This window comes from Anoplophora glabripennis, unplaced genomic scaffold (genome assembly GCF_000390285.2).
Source record: "Anoplophora glabripennis isolate ALB-LARVAE unplaced genomic scaffold, Agla_2.0 scaffold130, whole genome shotgun sequence".
NCBI lineage: Eukaryota > Metazoa > Arthropoda > Insecta > Coleoptera > Cerambycidae > Anoplophora > Anoplophora glabripennis.
In genome coordinates, this window is record NW_019416297.1 from 775,012 (window position 1) to 791,943 (window position 16,932).

The 16,932-nt window shown below is 32.3% G+C and overlaps 1 protein-coding gene across 2 annotated transcripts in view; it reads right to left on the reverse strand.

Moving 5' to 3' along the window:
• Positions 1 to 331: 331 nt before the first annotated feature.
• The window catches only part of LOC108904194 (angiogenic factor with G patch and FHA domains 1), a 23,677-nt gene continuing 7,076 nt past the window's right edge, over positions 332 to 16,932 (reverse strand). For both annotated transcript variants that reach the window (XM_018706648.1, XM_018706649.1), the window contains exons 5-8: positions 14,254 to 14,655; positions 8,532 to 8,736; positions 7,611 to 7,710; positions 332 to 851 (exon numbers count right to left, since the gene is read on the reverse strand). In XM_018706648.1, coding sequence (XP_018562164.1) covers positions 684 to 851; positions 7,611 to 7,710; positions 8,532 to 8,736; positions 14,254 to 14,655 — 875 coding nt within the window. In that variant the 3' untranslated portion in view covers positions 332 to 683. The remainder of the gene's footprint in view (positions 852 to 7,610; positions 7,711 to 8,531; positions 8,737 to 14,253; positions 14,656 to 16,932) is intronic.

Sequence of the window (16,932 nt, forward strand, 5' to 3'; positions counted from 1 at the left end):
AATGTATCAAATTCTTTTTGAAACATGGGTAAATTTTGAACTGAACAATTACTTCTGCCATGCTAGGTTTTAAAGTTTATTCTCAAAAATATCGGCATATTTGATCATCACCAACTTTATTTTCAACTAATTTATTATGTCTTATTATTTATAAATACACTAAATAAGGTGAATTAAAAGATGGGGAATTTGAAAAAACTGGTGCAATGTGTAATTATAAATTGTTGGCAATAGTTGCAGCAATTTTATTTTGCTTAGTGGGTTATGACTCAGGTTTTCAATAAACACAATAAAAAGTCATATAAATTTATTATAAAATTATTTAACACTTGTATAAAATATAATTAATTACAAAATTAACTTTCACAAAAATGTGGCTTTATATTTTTATTAAAATATTCACACATTTATGGTAAACATGTAAAAACAGGTTTTTTTCGCAGAGTGATCCTATTGTAACTAAAATTTCATAATCTACATAACGACTCAACATACATGTTTGTGTTATCCTACAGTAATTGCTTTAAAAGTTCACAATATATTAATTATACAGTGTTTCGTTTAAAGTAAAACATGTCCACAATTTGTGGAAATTTTATAAAAATATTTGGTAGTATTGATGCCTCTTTCTCAAAAAATACCTACATATATATAAATACAAACATAACCACAAATTTTAGTCTCTATTCATCAGAATCCCCTTCAAATATTTCATTCGTTTCTGGTAACATTTGAAATCTTTCCTGAGTCTTCTTCCATACATTTTGCTTTTCTGTTGGTGGCATTGCTTCTATACAAACATCTTCAGTACAACCTATGCCTGCAGTTCCTTTATTAGAGACTAGTGGAATCTAGAAGAAAAAGAAAAAAGCCATTTATAGAAAGTTGCTAATGATTTTTATTAACGAGTTTTTGAAAAATCTTACTGTTTCAGTCAGCTAAAAAAAATAATTGCAGATAAGTGCAATTACATAATGTTCTATGTATGTCGGTAAAAATTATTATTTTTTTAAATAAAATAAATATATACAGTCTAAATCGTCAGTGCCGCGAAAAACAACTACTCCGAGGGCTATTTGCCCCTACCAGCATTGAATTACATTCGCGACACCCAGTACAACAGCTAGGATCGTTCATCAGCTGGTCCCACCAGGCATAGACCGGTTTCGGACTTATTAGTCCTCATCAGTGTGTCATAGGTAGGACAACCGATGAACGATTCAGCTGCTAAAAGTCGTAAACTCCCGACAAGAGGTACATAGTATGCGAAGCACAAAGGCTCCATCTATCGTGCTGACTTCCACTATGCCATTCAAATGGCTACTACGGTGGAAGCGACCTGCTAAAATTTGCCAGGTACTTTATTGCACGAATGTCGCCTATAGAGGGCGAAACACAATGTAAATCGTCAGTGCCGCGAAAAACAACTACTCCGAGGGCTATTTGCCCCTACCACACACTGATGAGGACTAATAAGTCCAAAACCAGTCTGTGCCTGGTGGGACCAGCTGATGAACGATCCTAGCTGTTGTACTGGGTGCCGCGAATGTAATTCAATGCCGGTAGGGGCAAATAGCCCTCGGAGTAGTTGTTTTTCGCGGCACTGACGATTTACATTGTGTTTCGCCCTCCATAGGCGACATTCGTGCAATAAAGTACCAGGCAAATTTTAGCAGGTCGCTTCCACCGTAGTAGCCATTTGAATGGCATAGTGGAAGTCAGCTCGATAGATGGAGCCTTTATGCTTCGCGTACTATATACAGTCTATTTGATTATAAAGGAATTTTTCTAACAACGGCATGTTTAACCGCAATACATCATACCATTGGAGCCATGATAATTCTAGAATTACAAGAGAAAGAAATTTTCAAAATCGATTTCGTATTAATGTGTAGTGTGGTATGCTAGTTTCAAAAATATTAGAGCTATACTACTTTGATGGTTGTTTAACTGGTGAAGACCACTGGACTGGTACAAGAGGACCCGTCACGATCCCCAGATATTAATCCATTGGATTTCTTTTTCTAGGGTTTCGTAAAACATGAAGTTTATTTAACACCACCAAATAACATTGATCAGTTGAAAGACAGAATTAGTACTGCGATAAATAATATTCCACATAAAGTTAAATTAAATGCAGTTAGAAGATGCGAATTATGTATAGAAAGAAATGGACAACAGTTTGAACAGTACTTTTAAATTTCACTATTTCACTCTACATTTTTTATTTGCATTTAATATTTCACTGTACAATTTTTTGTTTATTAATATTACCAAGTTATTGTTAAATACATATTTTTCCTATACTTTAACTAACTATCTTAGATTTGTTACAAGTTTACTAAACTTTCTTGGATTCTAGGATAATGTTGTCGATATAAATGTAAAGTAGCTACACTGTTTTTTCTACATTCATAATAAATATTCAGTATATCAACTAATTTATTAAAATCATTCATATTGTTATAAGTTGAAAGGTGACAAACAAACTGATATGTGACAATTTTGCATACTGCTAAATTATTTTTCCAGTGCCTTCTATTTGATATGATTTAGAAAGCGAGTACCTTAAACTAAAGTCAAAGGATGAAAGTTTGTTCATTTTTTCTCAAAAATTTCGTTTTGCAAAGGCACACAAATTTCATATGGTTGGAAAGAGAATAAAAAAAAAATTATCAAAATGTGCAAAAAATGTGCACCAGTATAATAAAAATAACATCCCATTTAAAAATATATATACTTTACAGGGTGTCCAAAAATGGGTAACCAAGTTATAGCTCATGGCCTTTATAATCAAACAGACTATACAGGGTCGGAAAGTCCCCATGATTCATCGGCCGTTACGTGAGCGCGATAAAGTAAGTCATAGAAATCCGTGCGATAGAGAAAGATGTGGATCTTATTTGTGGAAGGGCAGGCCCGGTCTGGCCAGGTCGGGCAGTCGGCAAAACCCGACTTATTTTGGAAGATAGGCCCCCAAACGACTAACGAGGCGTCAAAACTATAAGAACATTTTTAGCCAAATAAAATCTGTGAAAACGGCACGAGTACTGCAGTGGTAAGTATACTTATATTCCTACAGAATAGCAGCACAGCGCTTGAAATGAGCTTTAATTTGAACTGCAAATAGATATTTCATAGATTGTACTGGAGCCGGAGAAATGCCGATTCAAAGTCACCTATCCCAATGAGTTTTTTTATGTTAAAAAAATTATTTAAAAACAGAATACGTACTGTAAGGGTAAGTATATTAAAAGTATATTTTTAATATTTTAAAGATGATGCTTGAAATAACTAATAAGCTTTAATTTGAGCTTGAAATAAATGGGAGAGTTTGCCTTGCACGCTCGATCCAGACGGCAGCATGTAAATAGCTTCTGTCATATCTGCCGCGTTTGCGCGTTGCACGCTGCGTGAGTGAAACAGAATCAATTTATAAATTTAAATTTGAATGAAATTTTTATTACATAAAAATCGTAGACAAACTTATTTTTGTAAAAGTAATGAAATCACCTTGTAAAGAAATTTGCAGGTATAAATGCAACAAAAAACTAAATGAAGTAGCTACAAAAGTCATTTTTGACAAATTTTGGAACCTTGGAGATCATACTCGGCAGTGGGATTTTTTTGTAAGGTGCGTGACACAACGAGAAAAAGAGCAGGTTACTGTACATAATAAATATTCCAAAAGGAATTTCTCTCGCAATTATAAGTTTGTCATTAACAATAATGAGAAACAAATTTGCAAAACGATGTTCATAAATGCGCTTGCAATTTCTGAAACAATTGTAAGCAACGCTTTGCAAAAAATTGGTACTGTAGAACGAGACAGAAGAGGAAAACACAACACTAGACCGCATAAGTATCCAGATGCTCTAATAAAAAACATTATGGAACACATAAAACTTTTTCCACTTATGCCTTCTCATTATACAAGAAAAAACTCAAAACGAATGTACTTGGAAGAAGGATTGAGTATTTCACGAATGCACAGAATATATTTAGAATATGCAAAACAACAAAAATGGGATGCAGTAGCTACACTCAGACAATACAGGGATACTCTTAATTCGAAATTTAATATAGCTTTCTTTAAGCTAAAAAAAAAAAATCAGTGTTCTGTGTGTAGTACTTATAAGAATACAGACCCCGATAAGAGAACAGAAAAAAGGGAAGATGAATATATTAATCATAATTTAAACAAAATCGTGGTTCGATCTGAAAGACATTGATAAAGAATTGTCGAAAAATGATAAATCTCTAATAACAGAGCATGCTTTGATTTGCAGAAGGTGTTAGTAACGCCCAAGTCAGAAATCAGCGATTTGTACTATAAAGTAAAATCGCAACATACAACTTTACAATTTATGATTTAGGCAGCAATCAAAGCTATTGCTATGTATGGCATGAGCCAATATCGAAGCGAGGACCGGATGAAATTGGAAGTTGTTTATGGATCTTTTCAAATAGTGTTATAGAAAATGGCATACGAAAGGTTATTCTTTATTCCGACAATTGCAGTAGCCAAAACCGTAATCGTTTTGTTTTTGCGATATTTACTTATGCATCAATGACTTTGGATTTGGAAATAACACACCGTTTTCTTGAAATTGGCCACACTCGGAATGAAATGATACTCCTGATCAGTGGATAAGTCTAATAAAAATGGCCAAAGTTACTGCCCCACAGTACAAAGTAAAAGAAATGTCTCAAGAAGATTTTGTAACTTTTAAATGGTAAAGAAACAAAACTGGAAAAAGATACTGGAGAGGCTGTAAAAATCAGCAAAATCAGAGAAATCCACTGCGATCCAAAGTCTCCCAATAAAGTATTTTTTGTGTATAATTTTGGAGAAAACCATAAAGAACTAGACTTACAAACAAAAAACACACGCAAACGCGAAGAATATCAATTTCCAAGATTGTATCAAGATTTGCTGCCAATTGATGGTAAAAAAATTAAGCGGTCTTTTGGGTATGTGTAAGGCTAATTTGATACCACCGATGTATCATAAATTTTACAATTCCCTTCGGCCTGCTATAGTAGGATCATATTCGATGCAAAGTAGAGCAAATAGTTGTCAAAGGAAAATCGTGTCATCATTTTTAGGAGGCGTAAGATAAATCATTTCAAATTTAAAATGAAATTCAATGTAAAATCTGAAATACCGCTGCATACGCACTGTGTTCTGGTAGTAGTTGTAGTCGCCCAGGTGCATCGAGTGTACGAACTGGTCGGTTATATGTCAAATACTAACCTGGCGAGCTTTGCCGTCAATTAGAGAGCGCTTCTAAAAAACAAGTAAACAACAGTGGCACGTACAGAGGTAACATGTAGTACATATGTGGAATTTAGGAAACAAATTGAATTTATAATAAATTACATTTAAAATTAAAGTTTATGAGAATAAAGGAATTTTTGTAGGAACAAGGATGCCAGACCTGAACTGATCCCTTCGTCCCTTCATAATGTATAAAGAAATTATTCAATTTGTAAAACCCTTAAAAGCGTACTTCATTGGTTCCCTTGACAGGCAATGATTTATTACTTTGCATCGAATATGATCCTACTGTAGTAAGACTGACCACCAAGAAGAAAGTAATATCGACCAAGAAGATGACTCTGACTCTGAATCGTAATAAATTTTCCTTTTATGTCATTATTGATTATTAATTATTATTTTTTTTATCTAAAAATAGAAATTAATAAATAATTTTTCTGTACCTTATTAGTGTAGCAAGTTGTTTCTCAATAAAAATTTTGTTGACGAAAACTGTAGTAACTCATTCAAAATCCATTTTTGTCTTATGCTAAACTATTTTATTTAGATCATCAATAATTAATTAAGACCTAAACAATAATTACTTTATTAAAGAAGAACGATTTAACTTTTGTAATAAAAAAAAAATAACGAAGATTATTATTTCTCAACTATTCAAATGCAATTATCTCAGTATAGCCTAACCAAATTTGATATATGACAGTTTTCCTTGGGAGAGTCGATATGCACCCTAATAACAGACAAAACCAAATAGGCCCTGATTTCGATTTTTCCCGACGGCCCCTGAAACAGCCAGACCGGGCCTGTGGAAGGGCGAAATGGGCGGTGACTATTAGACGCCTTCATTATAGCCATCTTTCTCTATCGCACAGATTTCTATGACTTTCTTTATCGCTCTCACGTAACGGACAATGAACCATGGGGACTTTCCGACCCTGTATATAGTCATTATATTCATTGAGGCAGTGACAATAGTGTAAAATAAACAATTTTATAGAGGTTAACTTATATGTCACCAAAATATTAGTTAAAAAGAAATATAAGATAAAAATTTTCTTAGAGCAGTAGGGATTGGTACCATGTCGGATTGAGCCGCTAGGTAACCAGGCAAATATCTGATGGACCACATAGACAGAAGTAATAGTAAAGTAATAGTAAAAAAATGTTATTTCAAATAAAACACTCAAACAAAATTGAAATATAAAATCACAAACAGGATTTAGTGGTAAATCTAAATAGTTTAAAATATACTTTGAATACTCATAAGTATCTGACATTTGTGCAGTATCTAGATTTGCAGTTTGTGAGTGCACACAGAAGCATGTAGCTTTATAAATTTTGCATCATTTTGATTTTCACTTATGAGGCAAAATGCAAAATCATATGATTTGGTTTACCATCCTATATAATAAAAATTGAAGCATTACATGCTACAAATTTTGTACAAAACACATTGTTGTACATCTTTCTCCACTATTGAGTTATTGAGATAAGATATACTCACCCGACATTGTATTTGTACAAGGCGTTACAAAAAATAACAAGATTATTGCGGCAAAAATAATAGGATATTTGCCATTTTTCAGTTAGATAGTTTTCTTTCAAGATACATGGTGTCAAAGTTAAAATACAAAAAAGATTTTTATTAAGAACATGAAGGGGGTTGCAGAAAACACCGATCCTCCCCACTTTCTTTTATGTATGCCTATGACTCAAAAATATTGTTTTATAGACCAATTATTTTCTACCAGAACTATACCAGTTTTTATATAGCGCAGTGTCTATGTGACATATTTAACTTCTTTGAATATGTGATAAGAACTTTCTTGTTTATGCTATGTGTAAGGCTTGGCATTTTGTGTTTTGTAAAATACCAACAAAAAGATTTTTTGTTAAACATTGTCTTAATTAACATATTTTAAAAACTAGATTGATTTTATTACGTTTTCGAAAACTTCATGGAGACCCTGGTCACATCCATTTTTACTTCACAACCACAGATTCGTTCCGCTCAATGATAGCAGATGTGAAGTGAATGAGATCGTGAAGTTTTGCAGATGTAAAACAACAGAACATCTAAAAAGTGGTATTTTCCATTGTTTGTAAAACTGAATTTTCTGATAAAAAAATGTTTTTTTTTTTTAAAGTCATTGTTGATATAGACAATCATATGATTGCTTATGTATGCCATTTAAAATAATTTTTTAAACAAAAATAATTGACGAATTTTTTTCTAAAACCTACCGATTAATTTGTTAAAACATTACAGCTTTTTTAACAAATTCTGTAATAATGTAGATAAATTATATTTTAGATGAATATAACTTACGGGTTCAAGCATTCCTTTATTATCTTTTCCCAATGATTGACCCTCTTTCCATCCCATCTTTGATAGCAATTTAAATCCTTTATTCTCAGTAGAAATTGATCTAGAAAATAAATAATAAATGATATTAGTTTAATCATATCCCAGAATAATACTCTAAGATCCGACTGCGAGATTGCTACATTCATCTGTTTTTTAGTCAAAATACAATTTTTATACATAATTACATAATATATTATATATATTTATGAATAGAGGAATATGTTTCTACCGTGTTGCCTATCAATATATGGCCGCAAGTATTTTTAATTAAAATTAAATTAATAAATTTTTTCCAAATGTCAGTGAACACGTTTAATATATTTAGCCTTTTGATGCTTTTTCCCGACCGATCAGATCACGGCGAGACGATATTTTGGCGTTACACGCCGGTGATCTTATAGAGACGATATTATAGCAATAAATCTTAATTTGAACATTTTAAATTTTTTGTTTACATCTGCGGAGACCCAAAGTTTCAAATAGCCCATAAAGGCCCCACACACACCAGTATGTCATCGTAGTTCAATTTGAAAGCTCGCTACTGCAAAGCTGAAGTTCCTTGGTTCAAATCATGGGCGGGCCGGACTTTTTTTTTTGAAAAATGTTACATTTACCGACCCTTTTTAGTTCTTTACCTCTATGTGAAATGAAGTATAATTTATCTTAAATAAAAGTGAACAAAATTGTTTGGAAAAAAATTAATTAATTTAATTTTAATAATATTTTGATAGGCAACCCGGCAGAAACATATTTGTCTGTTCATAATTATATCTATAAAAATTGTATTTCGATTAAAAAAAAAAACAAATGAGCGTAGTAATCTCGCAGTCAGATCTCGTACTATATGGATGTAGATACAATTATAGCAATTTTAAAACTCACTCGTCAAGTGAGGCTACTTGAGTTTTTTCATGAGGATTCTGGCTGCCAACTGTTTCTCTTCTCTGTTGCGCTCTGTCAGTATAACCACTTGCTAACTTTGGATCCTCGTCATAACTTACAATGCCACACTTTTTCCTTAACAATTTCAACTCCTTTTTATGTCTTTCAGCTCTAGTTGCTTTATAAATTCTTTTATCTGAAGTAACTAGAATGAAGTACATAAAGAATCAGTATCAGGTAAAAATAATTCAGTGGTATTTTTGCATATTCCAAAATTATTATATATGTATACATTCTGTTACAAATTCGCTTCTCACTACAGGGATCTCGGACACGGTACGAGATATGAACTAGTTTAAATGAGGACAAAGTTACGTATTCAGGAGACCAATATATTTAAAAAAAAATGAAATTTTGGAAATCCGTTTTTGTTTCATTTTAGCCTTGTTTGAGCTGATATTGAAATAAGAAGAACACTTTCTCATGGCAACTTTTTGCCCTCTATCGAATGGCATAAACAATTTTTATATGTAACGTTTCTTCTCCAAGACCATCATCAACTTAATTTTTTTAAATACAACCCTGGAAATTTTATTACATTTTTTGCAAGTATTCACGACCCCCAATACTGTACTGCTTCAGCCTGAACCAGATTCAGACGTTTTGTCTCGAAAAATTCATCTTCAATGTATTCGTTCCAAATAAATCTATTTTTTTTTTAGATTTCTATGTTTATTAAATTATCATATACTATAAGTGTCGTTAGACCTGTAAAATCCACCTAGTTATTTAAATTATTACTATCACATGTTACAATAAAACATTATTAGAGTTTTAATCGCGTGCTCGTAGTTATTTCTAGATTTCTCGAGTGCTCAAAATTCAAACAAATTTCCATTCTTTCCATTTCCATCCTAATTTTTTTCAAGACATACAAATATATCTGACATGCTCTTCCACAGTTGCAGTTACAGGTATAATACATTCTGATCATATTATGCTTATATTCATTTTCAACATTTGCCAAAACAGAAACATTTTTGAACATTTACTGTAATTTTTAAAGTATAATGTTCATTTGGAGTTTTGGTTGTTCATATGCATTTTTAAGAATTAATTTGTCATAATGAAATTAAAATTGTAATAATGTTATAATTCTGACGCAACAACTTATCGAATTATGTATGACCAGGTAATGGAGATTAAAACTCTAATAATGTTTTATTGTAACCTTTGATGGTAATATGTAGTTTAAATAACTAGGTGGATTTTACAGGGTCTAAAGACACTTAGCGTATACTATAATTCAATAAACATAGAAATCTAAATAAAAAAATTAGATAAAGGAACGAATACATTGGAGATGAATTTTTCGAGACAAAACATCTGACTCTGGTTTAGGCTGAGGCAGTACAGTATTGGGGGTCATCAAAACTTGCAAAAAATGTAATAAAATTTCCAGGATCGTATTTAAAAAAATGAAGTTGATGATGGTCCAGGAGAGACGAAACGTTACATATAAAATGATTGATTATGCCATTCGATAGAGGGCAAAAAGTTGCCATGAGAAAGTGTTCTTCTTTTTACAATATCAGCTCAAACAAGGCTGAAATGAAACAAAAACGGATTTCCAAAATTTCGTTTTTTTTTTCAAATATTTCGAAAACTAATCATGTTAGCCTTGATTTTTTAGAAGCATAATGTTGGTCCCCTGATTATGCTTCTTTGTCCCCATTTATGCTACTTCATTTCTCTTACCACTTCCGAGATAACCGTAGTGAGAAGCGAATTTGTAACAGCCTGTATATACAGGGTGAGTTAGATTTAACATCGGACCTGAGAATATGTGACTGTTCTTTTGAATTAAAAGTAGAAATTTTTATATGAACATTTTTCAAAATAGAAGTTAACATCTATTTTTTAAAATTCTGCTCTTTTTCATATTTTCTTAACTGAGACTTTCAAAAAAGTTATTTAAATGATAAATTAGTTGGATATTATTATAGTGAAATAAATATATCGATATGTTTGTATTATCAAAATACCAACTATTACTGTTAAAATAACTCAATATCAGAACTTTTCAAAACTTGTGGAACATGTATTGCAACATGCACAGTTTAATCTCTTAATTGTTTTGAAAAATATTGCCAAATTTTACTTTTCGGAGATGCCATTATAATTATTGTTTCGTTGAAAAATCTCAAAATTTTTTACTACACAACAAAGAACAAATATAACATATCTGGTTGTACTTATAACATGTGCACTATTTAAAGGCAAATTTATTTGCTGTTATCGCATATTGAACTTAAATTGTTACAAAAACTAATTTTCAGTTTAGAAGTCATTTCTTGTCATATCGCTATAGTGAATAGTTTAGTTGTGACTATTGCAAACAGAAATAGAAAAATTCGCTTTTAGTCTTCAATATTTTACAGAATTTACGTAAAGTTGCTAAGATTTTACAGTTCAGGTTAAATATTAAAATAAATTGCTTTATAGTCCACGGGCCCAGACCCTTTTTTTTTCTTTGATTAATAACAAGCTGAATTTTGGGGAATAGCTTCGTTTTGACGAGACGTCCAACTTTTCCCTCTACGAAAATTCTCGAAAACTGTAGCTAATAAAGCACGGGGGTGTCAAACATGTCGATTTGGTGAATGATCAATATTTATTGCTAACAAGTAGTTTTTTACTTAAATCGCATGATAATTGTATGAAAAACTCTAAAAAACTTTTGTCCTACACGTTCGATGGTTTTTCCGAAGCGTCTCCCACTCTTGACATGTTAAAATAATATGATCTTAGAAGTTATTAATAACCACCTAATTTTTTCACAGATGCTTGGTAATTATTATTATAATTCATTGACATTTTTGTCCTACACGTAAAATGGAAGATTTTCCTAGTCCTACACTGGGAAAGTGTCATTTCCACGGGTACAATTTTCTCATTAATAACAACCTAATTTTCGATTTTTTCTTTTGAGAACGATGTTTGAATCAAGATTTTACCAATGTCCTACAAAAAAAGTGGAAGCTAGTGATGAAAACAAATAAAATTATACTGGAAATCATACAATTTAATTTTCAATAAAAATTATAAAAAAAATTATTGAAGTTTATAATTTTTTTTTAAACTTATTTATCTATATAATAATGAATTATTCAATAATCTTTATAATAATAAGTTTTTTTTTAATTTATGAATTATCGAATGTTTCACCATTGGTGAAAATAAAAAATTTCAAAATTCCTGCACCAATCAGGATTATTTTGGCGGTTTGCTCACGTTTTATTTTAGAGAGAATCAAGTGTGTTTCAGTCGTCCACGTTTTTGTGCTTTTTTTATTGACGATGGAGTTCTTATGCAAATTATTGTGCGAAAATCCGAATTTCCGAGAAAAAAGTGAGGAAATAAAAAAATTCTCTAAAGTAATTCTGATTGCTTGCAAACAATATAATATTTTATAGTAATAAATTCACATTTTTTTATTTTCATACAAATATTGATTATTTTATTAATAGATAAAGGAGCTGTTTACTGAACAATCACACATGAGCGTGGTTATTGAATAATTTTAGTAGTAAAAGTTAATGTAGAATAACAAAATGAATTATTTTAAAAATTAGTAACTATTAACTATTTTTGTGTATTAATTTTTTTTAAAGTATATAAAATTAATTAATTTACATAATTAATTTAAAGTTAATTATATTAAAAGGTATTCAGTTACTGAAACGGGTTCAGTAAGTAACTCCTTTAAACTTGAGATAAAAATGTATATTTCTTTGTTTAATATACTCAAAAATACCTTTTCTTCAAAATTTTTTTCTATAATTTCTAGAATAAAAATTAAAAATAATACAAAAACATTTACAAATGATTTTAAAATATAATAAAAAATTCATCGGTTTGGCTCGACCTGGCTCGATAAGGGTAGTTTGCTTAATATATCCCCCCTCCTCCCCCCAAACTCTCTGGGGGGGTTACTAAACTATTTTTCTACTTTGTGGCATCATATGATCACATGTGCATAGAAAGTTAAATATACACTTTTTTCGACGATATAGAGAAAAATCGCTTTGGTTTAGTTCGGCCGCGCTTGTTAAGGATAAAGTTTGTTTATCACTCCCCCCCCCAAACTTCGGAGTGATAATCACAAGAAGATATAATGCTGATTTCGAAATTCGCAATTTTAAATAATTTTTGTAGGACTAGCAATACATACTAATTTTTTTGTAGGACATAGTTTTTTTTTATTAAAAATTCCCTAAAATATTGTTTGGTTTCTTTGTCCTACAGTTATTAATGAGAAAATTGTACCCGTGAATATGACATTTTTGCAGTGTAGGACTAGGAAAACCTTCTATTTTACATGTAGGATAAAAATGTCACTGAATTATAATAATAATTACCAAGCATCTGTGAAAAAATTAGGTGGTTATTAATAACTTCTAACATCATATTATTTTGACATGTTAAGAGTGGGGGACGCTACGGAAAAACCATCGAACGTGTAGGACAAAAGTTTTTTCGAGTTTTTCATACAATTATCATGCGATTTAAGTGAAAAACTACTTGTTAGTAATAAATATTGATCATTCACCAAATCGACATGTTTGACACCCTCGCGCTTTATTAGCTACCGTTTTCGAGAATTTCCGTAGAGGGACAAGTTGGGCGTCTCGTCAAAACGAAGCTGTTCTCCAAAATTCAGCTCGTTATTAATCAAAGAAAAAAAAGGGTCTGGGTCCGTGGACCTTACCTTTGCATACCGATTATATTACAATTCTGCATAACAAAATTATACTCCTTATTACGGATATTTTTTAGTTTTGTCTTAATGATAAAGTATTAATGACTCGTGAATATTTTATTTTTAAAAAATACTTTTTCTGTTTCACATTATTTCTTTCAGAATATAAACACATCTATCAACTAAGGAAGGCCTCTGCCCCCCTGAAATGTTTGGGAAGGGGCTCAGTACCTCCACCCCCATGTTAGTCGTTGCGTACGCAAGGTGCCATCTGTGTTCATTCATGTAAATACACCCCATCTGTGTTCATTCATGTAAATACACCCCATACATAAAAAAATACTGTGGAGATAAGTATAATGTACTAAACAGTCGGTTTTTTAAAAATAGGCCAAGTCAAAAATTTCAAAAAAGACCCAAAAAATTCTCTTGAGATTCTCCGAGAAAACTCCGGTTCAGCCCCCATTTTGATTTATCAATTTACTTAATCGATGTGTATATCTTGGATCCTTTTGGAGTGTTGATGAACCGTTCCCATTAGTTTTAGGCACGTATCTTAACGATAAAGTTTCTAACACCGTAAAATGACTGAAAATAATAAAAAATTGCTGTTTTTCAAATTGGAAGTCCATTTTTGCCCAATTTTTTTTTTTTATTTTTTGGACACCACTTGAAAGAGTATCCCCAACAAGTCTGGTAGGTTTGATTTTTAATCGCCCATGGTTAAAAAACACCCCTTTGAAAATCCGATTTTGAGCATTAATGGATTAAGTAAAATGCCTCCTTTAAACGTGGGTCCAAAAATGCTTAGCAGTAAAAAAATTACGTGATAATAGGGGTGTATTTTGATATATTGTTTCTAAGAAAATTTGCAATAAAGTTTGATGATGTAGATTCTGAAAATCAAATTTTATTACCAATATGAACAAAAAATAATAATAAAATAAAAAAAGAGAGAACCTTTAGTGCATTGTACGAGTCCTGGCTCACAATGGCCACAGGTGTGATTTCCATCATGGATATGACACAGCAATACGGTAGATCCAATCTGTATTTTACTACCATGTTTGACGTGTATCGGATCACTTTCTTGCTTAGATGGTGACATTCGTTTGTTATTTAAAAGGGTACCATTTCGTGATCCTACATCAGTGACAAAATAGTTCCCATTTCCTTTATCGAAAGTAAATTTTAGGTGATGTTTACTTGTGTTTATGTCGGGTATGATTATGGAATGATTGCCTTCTCTACCCAAACTACCTCCATCGCATGTTATTATGTGCAACGAACCCACTTTTACTTTGGAGACGTCGGAACTTTCCACTATTACTCTCATACAGGGAGGCCACTGTCTAGATATGTCTGTAATAGAAACAGTTTTTTAAGATAAGTTTTTGTAATATTCGCTTCATGAAGATATGCTGAAACTAGTCCAGCTGATATAAATTATTTTTTTGTCAAGCTCACCATAGAATGCAGTTTTATAAACAAATGTATCAATTTTTAGATGTCATATCATTTTATGACTGCAAATACTTCATGGATTCAATTACATGTCTACCAGGTACATGGTGCGTGATGAAAAGTAGGTAATTGAGTCCATGAAGTATTTGCAGACAAAAAATAATTTGTTATTTAAAAAACTGACACTATATTGAAGATACCTACTGATTAATGCAGCCTAGCTAAAATTATTAAAAATGCATACGCACCCTAATCACAACCTGCATTTTGATGTTGAACAAAAGCAGGCTCGTTTATAAAAATGCAACTTTTCAGCCTCAGTACATAAAGAACTAGGTATGTACAGAGTGTTCAAATTTAACCAGGAACACTTCTGTCAAATTTAAGTAGATCATACGATTTTCATTATTTTTTTATATGTATGAGGCAAATCCACAAAGTAAAAATACTGAGACTCTGATACTCTGTAGTTTTTGTTTTCGACAAAGCTGACTACACTGCAATCAAGGCCAAGGTGTTGGGAGCAGAATGTGCACTCATTTGTCGCAGTCAGTTGAGAACTGTTGTTGAAGTGTCGTGTTGAAATAAGCGCCCCTATTCCGAATCTCGTCAGCTGCAATGTTAGTCCGGATTCTTCTTACAAGAGGAAAGGTGCCGTTCCAGATTTTTAATGAAATCAAAACTGTTTATGGGGATCGTACTAATGTATGCAAGTGGCGTCGTGAGTGAGTATAAAGCTGGCAGAATGAATATTCATCGTCAACAAAGAAGTAGACAAAAGAAATATTTCGTGGTGATCATCGATTGACTTTGGACGCGATGAACACAGTGTTCCCACAATTCCTGATTTCTTCTGGATGAAATCATTACTGAAACACATGGTTATCGAAAATTGTGCGCGAGGTGGGTACAAAAACAGCTCACGGATCAACACAAATCCTACAAAATTACATTTTCATGGGAATTTCTCGAGCACTTCAAACTGGAAGGTGAACAATTCCTTGACTTGGGTGACCCACTGCACCCGAGATGAAAAGACAATCAATGCAGTGGAGATTTCTGTTTTCACCATCATCGAAAAACTCAAAATCGTTGCCCGAAAAATTATGGCAAGTATGTTTTGAGACCATAAAGCGATTCTCCTCATTGACTTTTTGCTCAAGTGGGAAATAATTAATGCTGCACAGTACAGTGAAACCCTGAAAACACTACGCAAGACGATATAGAACAAAAGAAGGGGAATGTTAACAAAGGGAGTGTGCTTGTTGCATGACAATGCACGTCCACACATAGCCAATGCCACAAAGCACCTCTTGAATTCATTCGGTTGGGTCAGCATTAAGCGACCCCCTCACACCCCTGACCAGGCATCTTCTGATTTTCATCTTTTCTCTTCTCTGGAGGTGTTTATGGGTGGAAAATGTTTTTTTTTACCGACGATAAGATCCAAAATGCCGCGAAACAATAGGCCTGAGAGGTGACTACATGGAAAAAAAGTTTTTTATGTACCCTTCTGAATAGGTAAATTTTTTTAGATTTTAAAAAAACTGAGTACTCTTATTTCATAACGAGCGTTCAAATAAAAACGTGGTCAAGTTGGTTCTGAAAATTTGGACGTAGGGCGTAGCGTATAGCAAATGAACTTAAACGTCATCTGTCAAAGCGCTATATCGCCGCTATCAATTTGAATATTTTCGTTTTAAAAAGCGTTTAAAGTGGTGTTTTCTCAAGAACAAAAAGTGTTTATCATAGAGTCCTACTTTAGAAATGGACGCAAGATTGATGGAATATGGAAGTATTCTATTGAGGAATGTTTCATAGAATTTCAAAATCAATTTCCCGGCGTTGTTGAGTACAAAATTTTTCAAAGTGCAGTTCAGCGTTGTGTTAATGTTTTTCGTGAAACGGGCAGTGTAACAAGAAAAGAAGGAAGCGGCCGACCTAAAAAGCGGACTGAAGAATTAAAAGAAAATGTCCAACAAATAATGGAAAATGCGCCAAGAACTTCTGTACGTGTTTTATCACAAATGGTGGGAGTATCAGTCGGTACCTGCCACACAGTGTTAAAAAAAGATTTGCGTTTGTTCTCCTATCGTTTAACTTGTCAGCAAGAACTTCATGAAGTTGATTTTCCGCGACGGGCTGTATTTTGTGAATGGTTTTTAAACAACTACG